At 31.6% G+C, this 26,580-nt stretch overlaps 5 protein-coding genes across 5 annotated transcripts; 2 read left to right on the top strand and 3 right to left on the bottom strand.

Moving 5' to 3' along the window:
* Nucleotides 1-2,364: 2,364 nt before the first annotated feature.
* LOC119672025 (DNA polymerase epsilon subunit 2) lies at nt 2,365-4,978 on the bottom strand. The gene is made up of 2 exons (XM_038082975.1): nt 4,211-4,978; nt 2,365-4,149 (listed from the first exon to the last, which is right to left on the bottom strand). The coding sequence occupies exons 1-2, from the start codon at nt 4,917-4,919 to the stop codon at nt 3,278-3,280; spliced, it is 1,581 nt and encodes a 526-aa protein (XP_037938903.1). The 5' UTR covers nt 4,920-4,978; the 3' UTR covers nt 2,365-3,277.
* Nucleotides 4,979-6,214: 1,236 nt separating this feature from the next.
* LOC119682249 (protein JTB) lies at nt 6,215-6,938 on the top strand. Its single transcript, XM_038095675.1, has one exon. It carries the CDS (start codon nt 6,313-6,315, stop codon nt 6,772-6,774), a length of 462 nt encoding a protein of 153 aa, XP_037951603.1. The 5' UTR covers nt 6,215-6,312; the 3' UTR covers nt 6,775-6,938.
* Nucleotides 6,939-6,953: 15 nt separating this feature from the next.
* LOC119682158 (patj homolog) lies at nt 6,954-10,593 on the bottom strand. Its single transcript, XM_038095557.1, has 2 exons — nt 8,324-10,593; nt 6,954-8,259 (listed from the first exon to the last, which is right to left on the bottom strand). Exons 1-2 carry the CDS (start codon nt 9,959-9,961, stop codon nt 7,213-7,215), a joined length of 2,685 nt encoding a protein of 894 aa, XP_037951485.1. The 5' UTR covers nt 9,962-10,593; the 3' UTR covers nt 6,954-7,212.
* A 164-nt stretch (nt 10,594-10,757) lies between these two features.
* On the top strand, nt 10,758-12,335 carry LOC119682065 (dnaJ homolog subfamily B member 13). The gene is made up of 5 exons (XM_038095449.1): nt 10,758-11,034; nt 11,117-11,468; nt 11,561-11,698; nt 11,771-12,021; nt 12,081-12,335. The coding sequence occupies exons 1-5, from the start codon at nt 10,800-10,802 to the stop codon at nt 12,215-12,217; spliced, it is 1,113 nt and encodes a 370-aa protein (XP_037951377.1). The 5' UTR covers nt 10,758-10,799; the 3' UTR covers nt 12,218-12,335.
* A 2,915-nt stretch (nt 12,336-15,250) lies between these two features.
* LOC119670212 lies at nt 15,251-25,007 on the bottom strand. Its single transcript, XM_038080383.1, has 5 exons — nt 24,980-25,007; nt 22,537-24,633; nt 18,013-18,104; nt 15,774-16,127; nt 15,251-15,698 (listed from the first exon to the last, which is right to left on the bottom strand). The coding sequence occupies exons 2-5, from the start codon at nt 23,843-23,845 to the stop codon at nt 15,387-15,389; spliced, it is 2,067 nt and encodes a 688-aa protein (XP_037936311.1). The 5' UTR covers nt 23,846-24,633; nt 24,980-25,007; the 3' UTR covers nt 15,251-15,386.
* Between the last annotated feature and the right edge of the window lie 1,573 nt (nt 25,008-26,580).

Here is a 26,580-nt window from a genome sequence, read left to right as displayed (position 1 = left end):
TTCGTAAGTCTTGAGCTTTAATGTGAATGCTCATTTAATGTCAATGACCATAACCAAACGAAACTATTGGCATCAATTTCATCATTTTAGTAATACAGTGAAAACCTATCTTGTGACTTATCTTACTTGTTATATCTAATTTATACATAAGTACATTATGTGCTTTAAATATTACAAACTTAGATATTACATATTTACATATTTCTACATAAATGAATAAATAGTTGACGAATAGCTTTGTGTGGTCCAGGTAGTGTCCTCTAATAAAAACTTACTGAAGGTCGTTGGTTTTAGTTTAGAATGCTTTACGTTGGCAATCTATTACTTTATTTATTCATACTATACACCTATTTATTATCTATTAACTCACAGGAATTTTCTTATATGCAATATATATATTTTTAAATTTTGTTTGAGTTCGTAAATATGACTTTAGCATCGATTAAAGAATTATTTACAGCAGGAATATCTGGTTAATATCCCATTTATTTATTTTAAAAATAATAATTCGAAATTCACTTAAAAAAAGGTCATCGATTTTAAAAAATGGAATTTGCTCTATAAACTAAACGAAATTAGTTTATATGTCAAACTAGAAACTGCTGTTAAAATATAATTATGTACTGAAAAGGATCAATTTACGAAAGACACATATTTTCTTCGAATCCATTTAAATATGTTTTTGTCAACAAGCAAAAGTCCAGAGCGAGTTTGCGGTGGATGATAGGTACTGAAATATTTACAACTTATATTTTCATGGTTTGGTGCAGTGCTTATAAGTAATTTTCATGCCTTTGACCTAAGGACATCATTTGCCCTAGTGTGACTTCCCAGTTTTGCTTTGGCATTTTTTATATCACTTTTTATGTGAATCTCTGTGTTCTGTGTGTATGCATATCAACAATAAATCGTTTTTTACATCATTAACTGACAATTCGGTGGGGTGCATTTATTACCCTAGTGTATCTGTATGATTGTGGACCCACACTAAATCTGTCTTGTTGCTGTGTGTCCTTTGGCGATTTTTATTGAACACTCAATTTGGACATGGCTAATGTACATTCTGTGCAAAAAAGCACACTATTGATTTATGATTTATTGGCATAAAATTGAAAGAAAAATATTAAGTGTCAATTTCAGAAGATAAAATCGCAATTGAATAAAATTGAATTGAGACACCTTCTATAATTACATTTAATATACAATATATTCTTCTGTGGATATACATTTACTCTTAATGCAATGAGTTGAGACGAATATGTGAAAAGTTTTTATTTTACTATTTTTAAGCAATTTTTTATTTCCTTTCGTTAAAAACAATATCGTTTATTAAATACAAAACCAGACAATAATGATGACTTCATTGCCTCTGCTCCGGATACGGATTAACAGTTACAGTGGCCAACTTAGGAAACACAAAGGCCAATTTAAATAAATTACCCTTCGCATTGTGACAATCTTGCTTCTGGTTCATTTAATTCGTAAACACTTCTGCGCACTACCCCCACCAGAGTCCTTTTAAAATTTAAATATTGTTTTGAAATCTGTAAAAGGAGCTTTTGTGGCTTCAAATTATTTATCTTGAATTCATCTATGAACATAAATTTGACACTCGGCATGTTTTGTTTTATCATTTTATTTTTCCGAAAATCAAATACGAATATTCTAAACGATTATAACTGAGACAAAAGTAGTAAAATTTTAAATTAAATTTGAAATAAAATTTTATTTGAAATATTTAAGCCGACACTCTTCCAACCCTTATGACAAAATTCACTGACTATTGAACAATATATGTTTGCGTTTCAATAGAACAATATTGAGGCACATGATCTTTACTATACAATTATTTAGATCTATGTGTGGAGTCTTAACAATTAACATAACTATCCACAATTATTTCTTTATGAGGCAAATAAATTAGAAACATCTAAACACTATAAATTCCAATACTTAAAAAACAACATTAAAATAGAGTAAATCGGCATGTGAGTCCAACTTTTAACCCCATCTCAAGGCTGCTCGTAAATGGAAACATTTTATATTCCAATTCTCAATACCCTTTGACCAATTTTTTCTTGACTTATACTTACTACTAACTGCCCCGCTCAAAACCTATCCAGTTAATCTCATATACTAAATGCATTTTCGATGGATTAAAATAACATATTTATATAGTTTTCAAAATCACTTGTTTCTCATATAAAAAAGTTATGTACACAAGTATGACTATATAATTTAATTGGATTTATAATTGATGACTTTATAATTATATTATAATTACATACCCCTTGCCTACTTATGTGATAATAAGTCTAATTAATTAAACTTAGATATATCTATGTCAGCAATTTTTCAATTTACATACTAATGTGGTAAATAAGAAATAAATAAATAAATATATTAAATCGTTTGGGAAATACTTTCCGCTTAAATTGCAATACCCAACCCAGCCACTTTAAATCCTTTCAAAGTCAGTTATTAAATAATATTATTAACATTGGATTTAATTTTGATAATTGTCTACGAAAAATACCTACAATAAAATTTTAGTAAAATTATTTAGGGAAACTGGAAATACAAATCTTTTCCTCATCTTCAACAGGCGAGTATATAAATTTAATATTGGAAAAACGAAAAATTAAATTATTAACGAAAACGCAAACCACCATCGCTGAAAGAAAAATAATGTTCATCGCACACATGAAAAGAAATCAACAAAACAATATTTTTCTAAATCGGCTTTAAGTCATCAAAAATAATAGGATCCTTACACTCACAACAGCACAACAACAGGAGCACACAGTATGGAAGCAGTTGTAAGGGTAGCGCAATTTAAACACATCGCCTGGAACCGTAGCAGATTGTGCGCAACGTTCAACGCACGTTAAGTTGATATTTTACAACATTTTCACATACTGTTCGCCTAGTGAGGAACACATGCTGCACTGATAGCAGAAGCCAAATAATGGTGCCATCACGGTTTGTCAACCACAATAATAATGCGAAGCATTTATTTTATGGCAAATTTAGAATAATGTCTGCTTTCTTATCAGACCAAACACACTCCTAATTTTTTTCTTTGCAGGATGAATAAAAATTTTTGCCGATATAAGTTCATAACTTCAAGCAACAAAGCGGGAAATGCTTCCTTTGCATAAAAAACTAATAAAGTCGCGACAAAGGCTTGATAATGTTACAACAATGTTCTTTAAAAATTAATAAATATATTGGGCTTAAAAATAATAACATATAAATATAGCAACAATCTACGATACTATTCCATCTGGTCAGGTATTTCAGAATCCTCGATGGTGCGCGTTGATGGTATATAAACTTTGAATCCAAACTTAGACTTCACAAATGAACCTGTATTCAATACTGTACAGCCATGCTGAGATATTGAAAATGACTGGCATGAATCGCCGATAACAACAATATCGGGCAATGGATACAACCACAAAGCAGGATCATAATCCCAGTACACAGGTATTGCGATTGGATGTATAGGCGTTAAATGGCCTTGACATATGATTGTACGTGCAAAATGTTGATCAATATTTTCGGTATCTGTTGGGAAGTGTAGGGTATTGCGACAAAATTTAGTCATTAAGTCAAGACGACATACAGTAATTTGTTGTGTACAATATTGTAGCCGACAGGGATTTGTCGCGAGCAGTGTGCGCGGCCAAGCCTTTTGTAAACCAGCTGTTAGTAAGGCAGGTAATGGAGGACGAGGTAAAATATTTGCTGCAGTAGGATCATCAGATGATGGCACTAAAATGAGGTCTGTTTGCTTTTTTAAATGATCACAACCTGCCGCTAAGGCACCCAATGCAGTAAAATGGTCTCGCAATTCGTAGTGATTACGGTTTGCTGTAACAAAGGGACCCATCAGCACTATAGCTGCCGGAGGACACGAATCATAGCCTTCAAAAAGCATTTTTAATTTCTCCATAACTTTCGGTGCGTCAAGACGTACATCTGATAGGAATACTATTGTTGCTTCCGTGTTTGTACGTTCTACTTCTTGCAAGCGATTAGAATATTTTAAGAGTTTAGTGGAATCTCCGCCCCAAGTATTTTGAGTACCAAAGAATGCACGGCTGCTCGATGCTGGTTCCGCTGGAGGAAATCCTAATCCATCAACTACGATAAATGTTGACACATAAGTAAAGCATCATTCTTAACTTCAATATAAAACACATACCCTTGAGAACACCATTGTTAAATGTACCTTCTGCCAAAACAAAACAACCTTCACAAAAAAATCCAGAATGAAAACGTGCTGCACTTAAATCGAGCTCTACATAACCTGTTGGATCTTCAACAAAAAATTTTCCCTCTATAATCTGTGTAAGTAAGCCTAACACAACAGCTTCTTTTACGGACGATGATGCTAATAAATTTTCTGCATAGAGTAGTTTAAACTTTTTAGCCCGTGAATCAGCCGACACACCTCCTTCTATCACGGCTGGCGCAAACAATTCGTGCCTCAAAGTTTTCTGCAACAACATAGCATATCGTTCGCGCAGGTATCCAGATTTCATACTTGGTTTCGCAAATATTTTTCGTGCTGTGGTGTCCCGTTCAAATTTCTTTGTTTGCGAGTTGTAATTAAATCTTGGTATTGAGTACGAATTGATCAGTGAAAATACTGTTTCACCTTCCTCTAAACCCACACGGTTTATTTCATTAATAGCTTTCTCAAGCACACTACGTTCGACTTGTACCGTCTCAAGGCGCTGGTTCTGCAAATTTTCGATTATCACGGTAAGCCACTTTTCCCTTTCAGTTTCCTCAAACGGAAACAACTGCTCAGCTAGAAATGTGCTGTTGTCTGTACGGATTAGGAAACCACTTAGTTTGAAGCTTGAAGTAATTCTCCTTTTAAGTTTATTCAAATCTTGTTCATCCATTTCAATTCAATTGAAATTGCCAAAAGAAAACAATAACACAATTGAAGCTATAATTTAACAAAAATGTAAAAAATCGCGCCAAAAGTATTTCATTAAAAATCAGGACTGCAAAGTTGAGAAAAATGCACAGAAATTCCAATAGACAAAAGAGTAGCGTGAGTGAAATGTGGTGAATAAAACGAAGAATAATGTTAATGCGTAACTGCTTCAAAACTAATTTCATTTGTGGCGGTTGCATATTCACATTTATGTTTAAATTGATATAGGTTGGCCATGCAAACACGGACAAGCAAATTATTGAAAATAAGATGAGTTGGCCATAAAAAGAAAATTTTTAAAAACTAATAATAATATTTTGATGGAGTAGGAAGAAGGTTGTCATTCATTTTACAGTTTTGGGAAAACTAAGAATAAAAACAATAAACACGTGTAATTTCAACACATAAAACTAAGTAATTATTTCTTGCTTTGATTAATAAATAAAGAATTAAATTAAGTAGGATAAGCCTACACATTCTTTACTAACTTTTAAATCAATTAAATCAATTTATATTAATATATAAATTAAAATATCAGATTAAGATTTGGTCGTTTCCATTGGCATAAGTAAATTAATGTATGTGAAAGAGGTTTTATATGTCAGAGAGTTATATAAAAAACCAGAAGAGTTTTTCTTTGCTTAAATTTCATTTATTAGCAAATAATATTTAGTTTTGTTTTGTGTGCAGAAATTAATTAATTGATCATGAAAAATACAGAAAATTTAAAAATATTGTGTATAATATTCATTTACAAAAATTATTTTAAAAAATTCGTACCTCATATTTGTTTGACTAAAGAAGTCAAACATATTGTTTACAGAAGTTTATGTTTGCAGAAGTTTATGTGTATTTACATTTTGTTACATGTGTCAAATATTTCAAATTTCGTTTATTTCCATTTTGAGTAATGTATTTTTTAATCCGTTCAACAATTTTGATATAATTTATCTTGATTTATTCCTAACAAAGTTAAAAAGCACAAAAGCTTTTTGTACTATAATCAAATTTCATAAGCGACCTAGGTTAGGTTAGGTTATACCGGTGATCCCTAGTGGATCCACTTAGGCCTATTGGCCCATTGTGTTGCATAAGCGACCTAAATCAAATGAACTATTTTAATGAAGGCAATAGGAATATATTATAATGACCCCATTATACTTAATAATTTATTAACTTTTATTTCACCATTTTTCTTTATATATTTCTAATAAACATAACTACGCCCAAAATCAACCCTGCAATATTTTCTATCTTGAACAGCTGTTATTATCCACAGCGAGACAAAAGTTATGAAAATCAACAAATAATTGTGAAAGTAGCAATGATTTATATATAATCTTGCAACAGTAAATATGCTTGAGTCATGCCAAAAGCAACATATGTTGCTCGGTCTCGGTCTTCTGGTTGGAGTGACTATTGTTGTACTAATAATTGAGTCGCGTCTAGCAACCGATACGGGACGACATGGAAGAACCCAGCAATTTTTAATTGAAAACAATTCAACTTGTTGGAAACGAGAAGAGTATACTGTTATACAAGAATGCCATCCATGCACAGATTTCGACATTGTGAGTCGGAGCCTTGGGGTCTGCATACACACTCATTATAAGGAAGTACTGCGTTGTAAAAGTGGAGAAACAGTGACGAAAAGTTGCGACCGCGTAGCTTTGATTGATCAACGAAATTTTATAAAATTTGAGATTATTTGCTTCATAGTAGGATTTTTAAGTTATACAGTTTCTTATGCACGGGATAGAGTTCTCTCGCGACGAACTAACCAAAAAATCGAACGGCAACTTAACAGAGCAACTTAGCATAAGTAATGTTGTTAACTTTCAATAAAAATAATTGTTTACATAAATATATTTATTATAAGAATAACAGATTTATTAATTTTACAATAAAAAGTAAATAAGTACATAAGATAAATTATTTGTATAATTAATGCATATAAAATATTTAATAAAAGTGATTATAATATAAATAAAAAAAATCGCTCAATAATTATTATTGGAATGTAAATTAAATTGCATTGAACATTTTGTTTGTTTAGAACTAAACTTTATCTACGGACGGTCAACAAATTGAATGTCATAAGTTTTATAAAACAATATAATTACATATACTTTCCAACAAGTAAACTTTAACTATTGAGATATTGTTACTACCCTAAGCAAAATGATTATATTGTTTATAACAAATTGTGATTTCAGAATTATACAAGCTGCTCTTATTAATAAGTTACAAATGACTTATTTCCTCCAATCAGATATTAAGTCTGGTTCTGCAGCCATTGTAGATGCTGATCTTAGTTGTATGGATCTTTCAAGTTCAGCAGCTTCATCATCTTTTAAGGGGCCTGTAAGCAAAGCACTGTTAGCTATTATAGATACACCTCTTATCGAATTGTCCGTCATTGGAAGAGGTTTAGCCACACCGATTCGCACCACACCTTTTGGTGCTCCTTTTAATGCCTGAACTGCTTGATCTAAAGATGCATTTTCCAAATTAATGGAATTTACAAACAGCAAGCGATCGCCAGGAATCAATCTACCATCTAATTGAGCTACCCCTCCAGGTACCAATGAACGTATTACAATGAGCGTATCGTTAGGGTCTAACGGATCTTGATAATCGAGTATTGAAAAACCTAGACCACGATCGCCTTTAACCAATTCAATAATTTGTGGCTCAGATGCCCACATAGCAAGTCCAGTAAGTGGTTCCAAAGAACGTGACTTAGGTTTACTGAATGAGTCATCAGTTACTGAACCAGCAGTGGCCAAACTACCATCCGATTTGGCTTTAACAAGACGATCAGAAGCGGGCAGTAAGTTTTCGAAATTGCTACTTAGCTTCTTAAGTGTATCATCAGAAAAGGGCATCAATGCGTTTTTACCACGTCCGCAGACCATACGTACGTCTAATGGCAGTTCTTTCAAAATTGCGACTACTTCCAAATGATTCATGCCTAATAATCGTTCTCCATTTACTTCCAACAATTCATCACCAGAACGAAGCACACCATTTACTCCTACTGGACCATCAGCGAGAATCGATCGTATGTAGTGATGTGGACGCACTTCACGACCTCCTTCAACATCAACAGTGCCTTCAAGAGATATCCCTAAACCACCTACAGCGAATTTTTTTATTTGAGCGACAATTACGTCTACGTCAGGGCCAACTACTTTTCTCCATTTGCGTATTATCTCTTGTTCAACTTCTGGCGCCAGATCAGGTTCAACATAATATTTGTGACGTGCAAGCAAAGTAGAATTTTTGGCATGTGCATGTTCCTGCAAAATAATTTAAATTATAATTATAAAATACTTTATTCTATATATAATTTAATAGGCATACTTCGAATTCAATTTGTTCATTATCTGATTTACCCAAAGCTACAAGTGGCATATCAGTTGGTATTATTTTTGGTGTACCATCAATAGAATCACGTACAGAAATTAATTTTTTGCCAGAACCAAAGCTACTGAGTGTGGTAGTTGCTGCTACTGTTGAACCAGTAACAGCAGTAAATGAATCAGGTGCTGGTATAGGCGATATAGTTGTCATATCACGTGGTTCAGTACTATGTAGTTTTCCTGTATTCGATAAAGAAACATCTTTTTGTGAAGCAACAGGTGTTAGAGGTGATGACAAAGTTGCACGTTGTGGTGTTGTTGGTATGGTAGATGATACCTTGTCATTTGCTGCAATAGCTTGCTGCAGCTGTTCATATTTCGGACCACGTAAATATCGCTCCAAACGTAAATTAACTACTTGGCCAGATTTTTTAAGCAATTCAACTGCTTGATGATTTGAGAATCCTTGCAAGGATTGTCCATCTACTTCAATTATTCGATCATTTACACGAATTCTACGGCTCAAGTCCGCCGCAGACCCAGGAGAAACGCTCTTAACAAAAATACCAGATAATTCTTCCTTTTCGCAAACATAACCAGCAATTGTTATACCAAGGCCATTAGCATCTTTCGTTAACTCTACTTGGAATTTTTCAGTTTCTGGTAGTGTAAGCAGTTCATGTATATCCATAGTTGGATAATGTAACGACTTGCCATTTCGATACACAAAACGCTCACCTTCTGTTGTGGTTTGCGGTGTAGATGCTGTGGAACTTTCACCAAATATTTCCGGATATCCAGTAGATATAAGGTATCGTTCTAATTCAGCTGGATCAGCAAAAACACGAACTGGGACAATAGCACTTCCGGCTTCTAAAGAACATTGTATAACTGTTGGAGGTGTCAATGGTTCTACTGCCCTTGCTACCACTAAACGTACATGTGTTCCAGATTGACGTAATACAGCAGCAACTTGTTCTGAACCCATATCATGAAGATTAACATCTCCAATTTGCAAAATAGTGTCACCCGAACGTAAACGTCCGTCACGATCTGCAACACCGCCTGGTAATATGGTTTTTACAATAACACCAACTGAACGTCCTCCTATTATACCAAAACCTAAACCAGTTCCATCATTTACAAGTTCAATAGCTTGAACCTGTGCATAATTGGCAGTAGATATATCAATAGTGTTTGGATATTTTGAATTTTGTGATTGTGGTCGTTGGTTTAGATCTTCTGCTTCTGCAGTATTCATTGCATCATTTATTGTTCTTTTTCCGCTACCAGGACTAACTGCACCAGAACGTGGTGATAAGGGTCCAGAGGATAAACGCTCTTCGAAATCATAAACAACATCACCTCCGTTAACGCTCAATACCAAATTCCCAGCAACGTCTATATCAAAGTCAGCTGGTAACATCGATGGATGCTGAACCAATTGTGCATTCAATTCGGACAGAGAGTCTTGAACGTGTACAATCGTGCGGAAAACTGGGTCTTGAAGAATATCCAATATAGTCTTAAGACTCTCCGCTGTTTGCATTTGGAGCTTTGGATCATCAGAATCATCAATGCCTTTCTTAACTGCCTCAATTTGCTGAAGAGCACTCGATATATCGGCGCTCAAATGCATTTTGCGTTTTAATGTACTATCGATGTGTACAATTTTTTGTGTAGTAAAACTTGTTAACGCTTGGGCACACACTAATTAAATTAGGCTAAGCAACAACTAACGCCTTCCACCTACTTTTTAACAGTAAGTTTTTTATATGATCCACAAAATGTAGTGTTAACAATTCAATAACATTTTAATGCAATTACATATTTTGTTATTTTTTAAATGGTTTCAGTTAAATTACTATGACCTTTACTAAAAAATAAAAATTTTACAATTTTGTTTTCGACGTCTGCACTTTTTTCAGATAAAAAAGTCAATATAAATATCCACCGCGAATGTTTTGACGTTTGAGTTTTACACCACTCACTTACTGTATGTGTTGAAAGGAGATAGCTATAATATGCACTGTGTTGAAAATAGATGGCTATAATATGCACTGTGGGAAATATTATTGAAAAATATTTACTTCCAGGCAATGTTTTCAAAATTCAAATTTTGTACTTTATATATAGAAAAAACAAAAAATATGGATTTTAGCGTTTGATTAATAGCTAAATAAACCTCTTCGCACAGCAAATCGTACAAATTGTCTGTGGTGCACTTATCAACGTATCCAAAATATTGCCATATTCGTTTTAATAGCATAGTAATGCTATTATTAATTGTATACTAATATATAGAAATTTTTTATGTATTTATGCAAGGAAATAAATGTTAAAAAAAAAATTTGAACATATGAATTTTTAATTTTAAAAAAAAGATTTAAAACATTTTCGTCATTCTTTATTATTTTCAAATATTGCATACATTTGGAAACACTTAAAGTCGTAACGTTAACAATAAAAATATCAAAATGAATTATTCGGAATTAGATTACTACGCAATTTTAAATATTCCTCGCAGTGCTCCAAAAGAGGAAATAGCTCTTGCTTATCGCAAACTAGCAGTTAAGCTTTGCCCGAATCGAGATCCAAAAACTAATACCGAATTTGTACCTGAAGGTGCGGATGTTGCCGATATGACACATATGAAGCCCTTACCAAAAAATCGTCAATGGGAATATATAAACATGGCATATGATATATTAGGTACAATTTCAATGTGCATACATATTGCGTACATACATTTGTATATGACGTCTTCATTAATAATGAATCAATTTATTTTAAGGAAATGAACTACATCGCGCAATCTATGATCGTTACGGTGAAACAGGCCTATTACAAGGTGTACTTCTACCAAATGGTTATTTTCCACCATACCAATATCATGGTGATCATATGAAGATATATCAATCTGTATTTGGAAGTTATTCACCTTATGCGGGTATTATTGACGCTATAACTAACCCACCGTCATTGTATACCTCAAAGGAATATGGTATTGGAGTACGTACAAAAGATCCTCCAGAGGAAAAAATTATTGAATTAGATCTGAAAGAAGTGCGTTTCGGCTGCGTTAAATTAATGACTGTTTATAGGCAGGAATTTATAGACGATGAACAAATACTTACAGAAAAGAGGTATAAATAAAATAAATATATATAATTTTAATAATGATTAGAACTTCAAACAAAGTACACATTTCGTTTTATTCATTTTTTTTAATGAATAGAAAGAAAGTACTAACTCTGGAAATACCACCAGGCGTTACTGCGGGCACGCGATTTACATTTAAAGAAGAAGGCGATCGCTGTCACACTAAAATTCCAGCAGATATAGTGTTCATTATTGCAGATAAACCAAACGAAAGGTGCATTCTATAATATATGTATTTATTATTACTAGAATCAAAGCTGTATACTTTAAATGTGTTTTATTTTAGATTTGTTCGTCACAACCATACTGACCTAATTTATACCCATGATATCGATTTATGTGATGCGCTGGTTGGAGTTAATTTCAACATTAAAACTTTAGACAATAGAAACTTAAAAATTGCTATAAATGATGTCATTCACCCGTACTACATTAAAAAATACATCGGAGAAGGTTTACCTAAATGCCCTAAAAGTTACTTACAAATGCCGAAAGTTGAAAAAACAATACTTGGTGATTTATATGTTAAATTCAATAGTAAGTTATATAAATATTATTTTGTTTTTTTTTTAACAAATTGCAATGTTTCCTCTCAGCGATATTTCCAACCTATTTAAATAACGAAATGAAGATATACTGTAGGGAATTTTTTGAACGGCTCGCCGAATCTGAGGAACAGAGTCAAGGAGATCAAGCTACTAACGCAATAGACACGATCCTTAAAAAACAATAAGTAAAGAGCGGTTATTGTAATGTCATATATACCAGATCTCCAGATATTTTTCAATTACTTATATTGCAAGTTTAACATGTTAAAAACATACAAAATTTAAACAAAATTTTTGTTAACAGTATATTTACTATTATGCATTTATTTCGAATGAAAATTTTACAGTTTTCATTATTTAAATAAAATTTTTTGATTTATTAGAAAACAATACATATATACGTATCTATGTAAATATATATAGTATATAATTAAAATATTTGAAAGCAATAAAATAGTTTTATTAAAACAGAGTTAAAAATTTTATTTTTTACTGCCTTGGATTGGTTAAAAACAATACTTAAATTTAAAAAAAAAACAATTCTTTTATTTTGAAATCTTAATTAAAATATTTACAAATATTTTATAAATTCATAAGTTTAAAATAGGAAACTACAAAATTAAAAAATAAACAAAAATTAATAAGGCACTTGAAATCAAAAATGTACATATTAAAATTTTTAAAATAATTACATTAAAATTTATATAAATTTTGTTATTATATATAATAAAGTTTGAATAAATTTATAAATTCACGTGTGAAAATTGTAAAAAATTTAAAATATCAATAATTATTCCATAAATATTTTATTTTTTAATATATATAATAAAAATGTTGACTAATGGTAATTAATGGCACATATATATGTAAATATTCTTAATTTTACTATTTAAAATGATGCATAATATTTAAAGTCATTAATTATATTAATTAAATTCTACAATAAAGTATTTTTTATTTACATAAATCTGTTTAGTGAAGTATTTGATTACATTTTATCAGTTATAAGAAAAAGCTATGTTTACACTAGTGAAATTTAAGTTGGGTCTATTAATTTATATTTTATGTGATATATTTTCTTTTTAATTTTGATATTGTTTTCTCAAATTGTGCAAATCTAAGAAGTGATTAGTCTGTTTTATTGTTATACATTTAGTAAATTAATCCGTGTAAGTAAAAACAAAAAAAAAAAACATTTCTATTCAGAGTAAAAGAAAACACAAATATTTTGCATTACATTAACAAAGAATTTAAATAAAAAAAAATCATTTAAAATCAATATCGTTAAGCTGTAGTAAAATTGGATTATTATAAATTATTGTATATTAAAAATATTACAATTAAATACGCGGTATTTAGCAGCAATTTAGTTAAAATCAGATATAATGTACATTTAAAATGCAATGTGTATCTATTGATTTCATATTATTATTCTGACAAAAATTATTAACTTTTCTTTTGTCTAATTTTGTTCTTCTTCAAATGAATTGCCGTGGTGTAAACACTTGTGTAGTTATCGCTAATTAAGAATTAATACAAAAATTATGTGATTTACCGTGTGATCTTCCTATGCATATTTTAAGTTCTAAATTAAAAAACGATATAACAAAATTATAATTAATTAAACAATTATTTATAAATAATTATGTTATTTGGCACAGTTTTTCAATATTTAATAAATTACAGGTATTTTAAATGAAAAATAAATATTAAATATTAAATTAAATGTGAAATTTGAAACAAAATTGCATTTGTTTATTATATCATTTATTTACCTTTAACCTTTAACTTAAGGTTTTATATATATAATTTTTGTTAATATATTCTTTGATATTTTTTTTTATTAATCAAAAATGAAATTTCAATATAAAATTAATTGAAAACCATATATGTAAAAGAATAAATACTGTGAAGAAGAGGATTAGATATTGTTTCCTCTTATGTTTGCACTTTAAATTAATTTATCGTTAATCAATCACATTTGTATGAATTCTCAAAAGGTATTAAATATTTCATTAAATTAAATATTTCATTGTTAGATGGTATATTGTATGTAAATAGTGTTTACACATTCGGAATCTAAGGAATTACATGCTATATAAATTGGCTGTGTTCACGACGTTTACGTTTTGTTGCTTTACTCAATTAAAAGAAGCAATAAGTGTATTAAAAATAATACAATGAAGGGCAATGTTTTAAAATTATAAAAGTCTCCACGTTTTTTTTTGAATTCATTATTAGTATTTTAAATAAATTTTTAAATTGTTTTCGTTTGCTTTTGAATTGCATTTAGACAGGGAAATGAACAAATAAGTAAATGTATGTAGATGTTAATACTATTGATTTAGACTCTTAAATCAACAGAGTACTGTAAAAGATCCTAAATAAGTGAAATTTATGGTAAATGTAGTTTCAGGTTTTGGGGATGTGCGTTAACTATGTGTAACTTTGCATAACTATGAAGTTGTGAAAATGATCATGTCTAAACGGACAACCCTCCAACTTCTCACTTTTTGAAACATCATCACATCAAACATCCATTAAGTTATGGGCGTGATATGGCCACTTATTTACCAACAAGTTATCAAAAGGAAATCATTATGAAAATGATCCAGTCAAAATATATCGTAAGACAATTACTACAACTAGATTGAAAACCCAATTACAAGTGTATTTTATTTTCATTTACTTTTGAAACTATAAAATGGGGAATCCTGTGTATGTTAAATGTTTGGAATTGGAATAAACTGTGAATGTGAATAAACTGGTTAAGAAACTTCAAAAAATTATTACAAATGATTAATAATAAATATTTATATCAGGAGATATGATATGAAAAATACATTCAAACTAAATTTGATATGAAATATATAGAAGTTTGCTTGATATATTCTTTTTTTTATTCTATTCTATTCGATATATAGTCAGCAGTGGAAGGGATGACTAAAATGAACTTTCGTTTTAATTTAAGTGCTGTTATATATAAAATCTAAATTTATAATTTGTTTTTGCACTTTAAGTGAAAACAAGATAATTGAATTTTTAATTAAATTCATGTTTAAACTTAATTTGTTAATATTATAATTTAAAAGTGTTTCTCTTATGGCTATTTCAAAAATTTTTATAATAAACATTCAAATTTTTAACAATATACTACGGCTATTGAATTCACATTTAATAACTTCAATTAAATTACACATTAATTAAATTTTGTTCGAATTTTAATTTCTTATTTACAAAATGCTATTTTTGACCGAAAAGGCACACTTAATTCGACTTTTTTCATTTTGATCTTTGAGTTTCTTATGTATTCTTATGTACATAATTATGATATTAAATTAAAAAAAAAAATCATTAATAATCATTATCGTTGCAATTTATTTCATTTAATCTTTTATTCGCTCTCAAATATCTCTCGTATGGCGTCATATTGTATGTATTGTTGCACGGAAAATTCTCATAGTGTGTTTCATTATTAGTGTTCCTATTATCAACGTTCTCATATGCCGACAACTGTTGAGAGTATTCTGGATAGAACTCTGCTTGATGTTCGATGTCTCCTAAGAAATTTGTTGCATTGTCAGCGTTGAATAAAAATGTTTCCGAAAAGCGTCCAATTTCAGTTGTACCAAATGCCTGCTGAAATCCTGGTAATGGTTTCGTGTTCTGGTTATAAATAAATAAATAAATAAATAATTACTGTTTAGTTTATATTGTTTACATATTTGCTTATGTACGTACACGTATTTCCTCATGTGGATTTTTTTCATTTCCGTGAGCTTTGAATCTACGCTTCGTCTTCTTTTTGCTTGGTATTAAATCATATTCTATAATATGTTTCTTTTTTATCGATTGCATAGAATAGTCAACAGGTGAATTTTGTGGAACTATAGGTATAGGCGACGGAGTCAAATTTCTATTGTTAGATATGCTTTTGAAATTATTATGCTGAATGGAATTACTGGGTGAAGTTGGAAAAGGTGACCAACTGTTATCATCAAACTGTCTATTCGTTGAATATTGCGCTTTGGAGCCGTAATTCGTTGATAAATGCTGGCGCGGAGTAAGTGCTCGATCAGTTGTTGGAGAAGAATTCTTTAAATAAAAATATTATGTTTAACACACAAAAAATAAAAATAAAATACTTGAATCATTTACTTTTTATAAATTTTTTGTATAATAATTATATATTTTCTATAATATATATTGTTTGCTGCTTAAAAATAAATTGTTTTAATAAAAAATTTAAAATGAAATTTAAATTTAACACCAAGTCATATTCTCCCTCCGATGAATGTAGTATTAGAACGACGAATAATTGGTAATTATGAGAAGCGAAAGAACCACTGCAACTAATTAACTCAACAAATGTACATATATGGGTTTAACGTCTCAGAGCTACTCGCCACTACCGCTTAGGTCTCGCCAAACAGCTCTATGTGATGGGTTACATCAACAATGAACATATTTAAAATGTTGAAGTCTTTCGATAAAGGTTGAAATCTTAATCATATAAACATTCTCACAACAACTTAATAATTTTTAGTACTTGTAAAAAAGCGAAAATATCCCTAGACATTATATATATAAAATTTTTGTACTATTAAGTTAATTATTTAATAACTAATAATAGTAAAGGAACTGAACTGAATATATTTTGAATCCATGAAACTACAGCATATGTAGTAGTGGCTTGAGGCGTATAAAATCGCAATAAAACTTACCCTAAATTATAGTCTATTCCCTATGGCATTACAAGGCAAGCATTTGATGAAAAAAAAGTTCATAACTTTTACGTAAAACAAAATTAAAAAATCAACCTTCCTTCATTGCTGTCTAGAAGGCATTCTAAGAACAAGGAGTGGAGTTGAGTTCATTTAGTTTGTCGAGTTTTCAAAATTGTCGTGCTCCGATTACTCGTACAAGTCAAAAATCAATAGACATGCAATAAATACTCCGGTGTCACATTACACTCTGTAAATATTAGCAATAAAAATTGTTTAAGTGAATATAACGGGTTGTTTGTCGTGGTTGCGTTCACTACGAGGATATGATGAACAGAATTGCAATTTTTAAATAATTTATCAAGAATTCCTGCTTTCCTTAATATCAAATTGAGAGCTTTTGTTTTTTGTACTCTTAGAAAGAGTGAGCTTTGGGTAAATGAAAGAATAAAATAGAATAAAGAGTTTGGGTGCACAATTTGAGTAGATGTACTCAAGCCGGTCGATAGAGTTGCTTTCATTGCAATGGCATCATTGGAAACTTCAAATCCATTTAAAGTCTTCATCAAGCCTGTGATGCGGGCGACTACCTCATTTTTTTTCGTGGCACATTTGCTTGCCCTAAATTAATTGTTCACAGAAATGCACATGCGTATATATTTCGATTAATTTTTTCCAAATTGTATGCCTTCTATATAAACCGGCAGAATAATTAACAAATTTTTTATATAAAAAAATATTTTATATAAGACTGACCATCAGTTTTTGTGCCTTGACTAGTAATTGATATTAAAACAGGGTTATCATATCTATACTTGGATTCAATCACTCTGTAACTGACTAGAAGTAAGGGGATAGAGTCGACGGAGATGCTGGTTACCACAAATAATGCAATGTGTAACAAATTTATGTAAGAAAAATTAAGTAGAATATGTGGAAGGTACCTCCAAAAATTTTTCTGATCGATACATTTATGCTTCTGTTGCCATTACACACACTTATTAATTTGCATATATTCACTACGAATATAAAATTTTTTAAATTATTCATTAAATTTGTTAAATTTTAATAAATAAAAAAGTCAACAGTTCATGTTATGCTAAGTCCAGTTTTATACAAAATTGTTACTCATACGCCACGTGTGTACTGAAAATGACTATCAACATATTTTTAGATTTAGTTAGATTTTTACTTTTAGTTTTTTTTAATTCTTATTATAATAATATTAATATAAAATGTTTTTTTTCCTTACTTACCGTTGAGATGGGAGCTTCTGTTGAATTAATACTTATAGAGCCAGTTTGTTCATTTGAGTCAAGTTTTGGCTTGAAGGTGTCCAATTGTTCCACTTTAATATTTTAAAAAAATTAAAAATAATTGTTATTGTTAGCTTAAAAATAACATTCAATAAGAATTTTAAATAAATTAAATAAAAAACACATTAGTATTAGTATACATTAGTATTAATTATTTCATATGTAGGTGTGTAGGTACACGTTACAGTTCGTCTGATATAAATAAATATATAGAAATTATTATATAATTAATATAAATTAAAAGATTATTATACTACAGTTGTGATATCTATATAAGTACAATAGCATGCCAATTTTTTCAGGGGAACCCTATACTGGAGCAGAAAACCACTTTGTTGTTTTAATGAAGCATACAATGTCCTTAACGCCTATACTAGTGATATTGGATTGACATTTTAGAAAGACAGACCATAAATTTGATGTGCGTCTTTTAGTGAGTGCCGGACTATGACAAAGTGTAGATAGATAATACTTTCCTCTTTCTTCTCTAACCCATAGCTGCGATAGTAACCATTCAAGGAAGCCGTTAATCGGTCGCTATAACTACTATTTATTAAGTGTCTCGTCAGTACGACAATTGTGTCTTACAACGAGTGACGAGTAAGTCATTGCCACAGTTGCTCTGTTTTTTTTTTTTTTGGATCATTTATTCCATTTTTGTGAAGGAAATATAAAAAGAAGTAAAAAAATAAAAGTTTTATATTGGATAGTGTTATTTTTGTGGAATATTGCAAATTAGGTAACAACTATAAAGGTCTCTTATTATATTAAATATATTTTTAAAATTAAATATTATATTACATCACATCACTTATACGTACAATGAAAGTTCGTTGTTTCATGCAGCAATGTACCAACCATGTATGTGTTTGTTTACCTCCATCTACACTCAGCTAACAACCACCGCAACACCACAGCACCACAACACCACAGCACCACAACAACTTGTTGATCATACTCAAGGCATTCAACTTATATGCTAACTAGTTCAATGTGCGTGAACAACATTGTGGTACATAAAAAAAGAGTTGACTGATGTGAAGGAGCGCAGATAGTAAAGCTCTCTCTCTCTTTCTCTCACTCTCTCTCTCTCTTAAGAAACCCACTTTTCTGAATTCAGTACAAAAGTGAAAGACATTGGAAAATGCATTTTTAACACCGTTGAACACAGCAGCAGAGGAAATACATGCACAAACATGCACACCGAAAGGACTTAGTTATGGCAGTTTAATTTTTGTTGTTGTTAACTCTGGAGCATGTTTTTATTGACTTTTTAAAATAAAAATATAAATAGCCATAAAAATATCAACAAAATTATTAACTAAACCTCATACATATACATATGTATATACACTGAAATAATGTATAAATAACTGCTTGCAGTCAAAAATTTGTGGGCCCATGTATTGAACTATAACCTTTTGCGGTAGTGTTTTGAACGGTAACGGTAATGTCAAGTGTCAAAAAGTTTTTATTGTGTATATTGATTAATAAACGCGTCACATACTACAGCGCCAGCATATTTAGTTTGTCATTATTGACTGAAGTGGGAAGGGTGAAAAGTTAATGTCTCTCTTGTGTGGCAGAGAGGGCTGTAGCTGTGTTTCGCTTGACATTCGGATACGTATTCGCATTCTTGCTCGCAACATTGTTTTTGCATATGCCGTATGTCATAAAGCGTAACTTTTAATTCCTTAAGGTAATAAGCTTCTGTTGTGTTGCTGCATGCAATGTGCGCGGACAGCAACGGATGTGATAAAAGTTGCGCCTTTTTTTGGTGAACCCCTCGCGTATGTGTAAGTACGTATGTACGTATGTGTTCTGATTATAGGAAAAATGTACACTTATAAATTTTCAACTTGTTTTTAAATAAACTTTTCATTACTTTCATTTCGTTGAGTTTAACATTTTTCTTCTTCATATATTTTGGTCATTGATTTTCTGTTACACACACATATACATACACATACGCTGCAGTTGAACTATGTTCTGTTTGTATGTATATTAATTCACATATAAAAGCACTTCGGTATTTATGACGTTACATAAATACTTGCATGACTGACTGAGGATGAGGACTGAGCGTTCAACACTTTTTACTTTTTGCGCTTAAAGTTCATTTACATGGCATGCATGTTGACATTCCTTCCATATATACCTACATATGTACAACGAATTGTGTGGCGATGCATGCCACTATTGCCTACACACATTGCAACTTGAACAGTTGTTGAAGAAGAGGAAGAGGAAGAGCAGATTAAGCCATGCTTTTAACACTCATTCCTTGGAATGACAATAACTCTGCAGTTTTGCTATGGGTCTCACCCCATGGGTCTCAAAAGTTTATCTTATTGATTACTTAATATATGTAATTATTGAATATAATTGAATATGCAAGAGAAGTGAAAAACAAAGTTTTAATAAAAATATTCCATGCATCAGTTTTTTTCACAGCAAAAAGCACAAGACCAAAAAGGCGGAGAAGTAAACTTCGTCCTCAAACAAAGGCAGTGTATAATTCAAGACGGCGGACGAATCAACAAGAATATGGTCAACGTTGTCGAGTTTCTATTTTGATGTCTATTTACTATGTAAGGTGTGGCTGAAAGCTGTCGTCGGACTTCTAGCAAGCAGATCGCTATAAAAACGTGTACCACTTATGTGAATCCACGCTTATGTGAATCCACGAGTCCATCAACGAAACTACTACAGCATGAAGTCAAACGAAAATAGAATAACTTCTCCAAGGGATAAACGACATTCGAGCAATCCCCCTGCATCCGCTGAAGTAGGCACACCAGTTTTGGAGATGCTAAACCCATACTTTAATAACATCGATAGTTTCGAGACGAACGAATATGAACGGATACGTGAATATTCACAACATATAATAAATTTTGAAACTTTTACTTATTATTTAAAATCTATCATAATTTAGATTTAATTATTATTGTAAGTACTCTGAATTAGTTTAATTAAGATAAACTTTTTTCAGTACCTTAATATTAGTACCTTATAATATTATTAAAATAAAAATCAATTTACAACATCGTGACAAATTAAGCCAAAATCAAATCATTCATGTAAAAAAAGAAAAATGCTAATATATCACATGCTTATATTACCCGAACACACGAGTACCTACACTCACACTGTTAACTAACCCCTGAGTGAAGACCCAAACGGGGGAGTTCATTAAATTCGGAAATTATGTCATAATTCCACTTGAGAATGTCGCAAGTACGATGGGATGTGCAGCAAATTAAAAAGATCTACTCAATCCGCTTGCCAATGTAAATTACCATCCACAAAGGAATGCCTAATCAATTATTTATGATTTTGTAACATTTTGGCGCCACTGTAAGCAATAATTTTAAATAATTTGAAATTGTGGTGAGGAGGGACGAAAGCAATGAGGCATGAAAGTTGAAAATCATTTAATTGTTAAATAAGTTTTTAGTCAGAAATTAATGAGTTTTTGTTTATGTTTATAAATTTTTAAATAAAGTAGAATTTAAACTAAAAACCAATATTTTTATATTTTTATATGTACTTATGCACTCACAAAAACGAAATGGTATTGTTTTTCGTGTACTTGGATGAGGATTTTTAGATAAGTTTATTGTAGATGTTCTTTACTCCGCCTACGAGAAAATCGTAAACAATGTTTAGATATTAATTATTAAGGTATTATTTTGGGAAGGCTACAAAACTAGTGAAGTCAATGATGCTGACCATGGTATACTAGAATTATAGTTTTAAACACTGATAAGTTAGTATGATGTAGAAATCCGTTAGTCTTGTAAATTTAGTACAAAACAAAAAACCTTATATTTAATTTGAAACACAATATAAAAATTTAATTTTCTCATAGTGCATTAGCGTAAAAGAAATGATCTGAGCATTAGTTCAGAACCATGTTATGTTTCATCTTATAGTGGAACAAGAACATATTAATAATAATTATTAATAAAAATTAATAAGTAAGAAATAATAATTAATAAACAAATAGTTTGGTATCCATATTCCCAAAATCACTTTTGGAAATATAGAAATATATACCACATACACTCACTCTACTCTAAAATGCCTTCAGTAATGCTAATTTCATGCGCTTAAATGAATTCTTAGAGCAGCGTGATACATCAGGCCACGATTTTGATTAGAAATTTCCGTGCCGAGAACCTAACTATATATACGCGACAGGGCACTGAAGCTTTTCAACATAATCGATTACTCCCACTTTACTGCAGAAACCTCCACTACTACTAGCAGATATGTGGACATTCGCATAATTTCCAAATCAAAAACTCAGTGATATATTGTCAATCATATATCTTCACACACACAATTAAGTGAACTACAAAACACACACATAGACTAGTTATACAAATACACAAATATACAAATATTTTCATATAATTTTTATTACATAAATAAGTTTCTTCTCAAAGATTCACTTACCTTCATCATTAGGATTCTCCTCTGTCTTGACCTTTATTAGTTCGACTTCATCAATATCAACCTTGATATCTGCTTCCGTTACCCCATTTGCCACAGCTTCCGTCTTAATTGTTGCTTGCAATTCCTCTATCTTTTCACTTTTGATTTTGATATTTTCGTTACAATTTTTACTTTCTCTGTCTGAAGGTGCCGATTCATATTGTGGGGAACTTTCTTTATTTAAACAAATAAAATCCTTATCATCCACACATTGATAGTTGGAATTCGAAGAGCCACTGCAACTACTTACGCCACTGTCAGTGCCAGTGGCACTTAGCATTGGCGGTGAGATGACAAGTTGTGCTCTGCCACTTTCCTCGGTATTGACCTCCTCTTCAGATATTTGCGCAACATTATTTAAAGGAGTTGGCACCTGACCCAAGTCGTTTTTAAAATTGTGCGAATACTCTGCTGGATTTATGTGCACCGACTCGGATGGGTTAGTTGCGTTGCGCTGATTTGACACTTGCAGTGCATCCTGTGCATTAGGATATGATTTATGCTGTTGCTGGAATAACAAACTTGTAGTTTCGTCTGTTGAGTAAGCGTCACGACATTGTGTTGGTGACAGGAGATTTTGTCTTTCTGCTGGTATTTGTTGATAGTGCAACCGTTGGTGCAACTGTCGCTGCTGCTCAAGTTGTTGTAGAGTGAGATTGGCGGAGTCGGTGTAAACGCTTGGATTTGTTGCAGCAAGTGACGCCTGTTCATTTAAATGCATCTCCAAATAGGGAGAGCGTTGTGCCGCAAGAAATTGTTGTTGATGTGGGTGGTGGGATTGCTGCTGTTGGTATTGTTGCATGTAGTATGGAGATTGTGATTGATAAATATTTGTGTGTTGTCGTTCCATTAGTTGGTGCTGTTGAAACGGATAGTTTCGTGGTGGGTAATGTAAAACGCTCGACGGGACTATTTGATGTTGATAGGAAGAATAGCGCGCGCGATTTATATACGCTTCGTAATCATAGGGGGAAGCTCTAAGTGGATTTGTACGAGCATGTTGGCCAAAAGTACCAGCTGCATATGGTATGTTATAAGGATATGCATTTGAATAATTTGAAAAGTTCATACGATTGGTTTGAAATCGATCTAATGCATGTTGCTGGTGCTGATAATGATGCAGCCTTTGTTGCAATTCGTTTTCAAATTGATGCATTGAAGGTCTTGTGGCTGACGTGAGAGTTGTGGAAGCTATTGCATTACGGTTCTGCATTTGTTGCTCATATAAGGCATTGTCCATGCCAGCGGCGAAGGAAAGTTTTTGTGACATATTTATGGCTGACTATTGACGATTTAAGCTGCTTAACACTAATTCCATATAAGTAAGTATGTTTACTTTATACAGTTTTGTTGGTTTTTTTTAAATATTTCCAGTGCTCAAGCGTAGTATACACTGTAAGGACACTGGCACGTTGCTTTAACGTCTGTTTAAGTTTCAGTTATCCTTGTGTGTGCGAAAAACATGCATAAACGAATTTGCGAGTGGAGAATAATGCGTTACTGGTGGTTACTGGTCGCCTCGTAGGCACCACACCCACTTTCTCCTCATGCACATAGCACTCATATCGTATTTAGTAACTGTCCAGTGTGGACTTCCTTATGTTTTCTCGTTTTCGTTTCGTTTGACTTTGACGTTTTGGCTTTATTTTCTATTGATTTTTTGTTAACAACGTTGGCTTCAGTTTATTCCTTTTGTAACACCCACTCGTCTCACGTGGCAGCACGAATCCTTCTATATGCTTTTGTGTACAGTAAATGCCTGAAAACTAGTGGCGAAGTTCGTTCTGTTGTTTTGGGTGCTGCTGTGTCCTTTACTTTCCTGCTGGACTGTCAATCAATTGTGCAAAGTGGAATGAAACGTATACGCTACTTGAGCGATTAATGCCTCGTTTATTGAAAACAGTGATGACGATATTTATATCATCATCGACTTCATTACAGCTCAATTACGTTTTCTTAGACTTTTTCAAATGATCGATAATTTTTTAAATGACTGCCTGATTGAGAACTGTCTTCACAAGGATTAGCCAAATTTTTGTATATAAAAATCCCAAAAATCTAAAAATAATATAAATATAAATGCTATTGAATTTTTTGTTCTATCATTTATATATTTGTATTTTTATTCTTAATACTTATATATATTATATTCAATAATTTGAATTTAACATTTGTAAATAGTCTGTGCCTTCGAATATTTTTCTGAAAACAAGCAACCAATATTTTATGTTCATCATTATTCTTACAACAAGTAGTAATCAATAATCTGAGTTTATTTATTTCAACGTGGTTAAGTCTACAATTACCATAACCTTCAATTAAACGGGTTCCCTATATTTATTAACTAATTTAAAAATACTTTACTTTATTTTAAAGTTAATACTGTACTATAGATATTCTTTACCAAAATCTTATTAATTTTTTGATACAAGGAATTTGAACAAATACATATTAACATAAAATGTCTTATTAAAAACATCATGAAAATTGAAGAATGCTTATTTGAGCTAGGGTTACTGAGATCAAGAAATTAGTAAATGTCGAAAGGTTAAACCTTCTTAAACCATTGACATATTAGGTTTAAAATTTTCAGTAAAGTCGATCAGCAAGGAGAAGTATACCAGCCGAGGAAAACTAGCTGTCATAGATATAAAGACAATTGCAAATGTTCCTCTGGCTAGACCACTTTCAGAAACACACTTACTAAAACCGCAGCAGTGAGAAGTACTAGCACAGTCACTGTTAGAACATTGAATCGGCGTAAAAAATGATTACATTTCAAAAAGCTTAAAATAAGGCCTGAATGAATGGTGTAGGCCTTCTAAACAAACCTAATAGCTCTTTATAAACGGTCATGAAAATAATCCCAAATAGCCGTAGAAGAGACCGGTTTCAAAACTATATTAATATTGTTTATTGTTATAATCAGTTGAAAGAGAAGTATATGCACTCATCTAATGAATATACATGGTTGTAGAATCTTTGACAACAAACTAAATGGGAATTCACTCATTTCAATCCCTAAAACGCCTGATAGCAAAGGTACCTGCATTACTGCAGCACATTCTTGGGTTTTATATATCGTCTATTAATTGGACTCTAAGTGTAAGTGTGATCTTTGTTTCCAAAGGAGGAAAATTAAATAAGTGGAAAACTTGATTTACCCACAACTACTGTGCTTCCTCATCATTCTCGGTTTGCCTACTCTAAATTTAAATCCACTGAAGTCGCGATACGCCAAAGAAATTGTTCTTTACCCATTTTGGATTGTAGAAGATGCATCTGTAACAGTTTACACAAGACTTGGTTTGCAAAGACATTGAGCTGTGTATAAAAACAAACAAAAATAAGATGTTACGTAATGAAAACACGTCTCTCAAGCTAGATAGCATGACTGTCAGCGTTAGTGCTGTACGGAACTACACTCGTAGGTATGGTTCTCTCACCATTGCTATAAAAGCTAACGACCTACTAGCCAAAATGAGACATTTGCATGTTACGCAAACGATCTGACAGTTATTTTAACTAGTAAATAAGTTACCGTCGTGTTGAAAACGAAACCCAAATATCAAAGGGAGCCGTGGAGTTCAGTGTAGTCATATAGACTTGCAGAGGTTTCTATACCAAAACCTGGAGATCGGAATCCTAGGAGTTTATCGTGGTTTCACTGTACAGTGATTGCGCCTATTGTTAGCTATCAAAACTTGTATGTGGATCAGTTCCTAACTTAAAGATCTACTCTGGGACAGATTACATGAACATGAAAATGAATTGAGAATTACCACTCTTGATTTGATATCAAAGGCAATTCTGTGTTCCACTGACGATTTCAAAAATTGTAGAAGAAATTTTGAAAGTGTTGTCCTCTTGAAAGTTTAGTTTAAGATAACTTCTGAACTAGCAGATTGCTGTCACAAGTTATTGCAATTAGACAAAAAAATAGGGTACTGCTTTCTTGACTACCTTATCGCAAGAGTAAAGGAGGTAATATGTGTGTGAATACCC

This window comes from Teleopsis dalmanni, chromosome 1, assembly GCF_002237135.1.
Source record: "Teleopsis dalmanni isolate 2A chromosome 1, ASM223713v2, whole genome shotgun sequence".
Taxonomy (NCBI): domain Eukaryota; kingdom Metazoa; phylum Arthropoda; class Insecta; order Diptera; family Diopsidae; genus Teleopsis; species Teleopsis dalmanni.
Note: the sequence above shows the minus strand (reverse complement) of the source record. Positions and strands in the feature narration are given on the sequence as shown.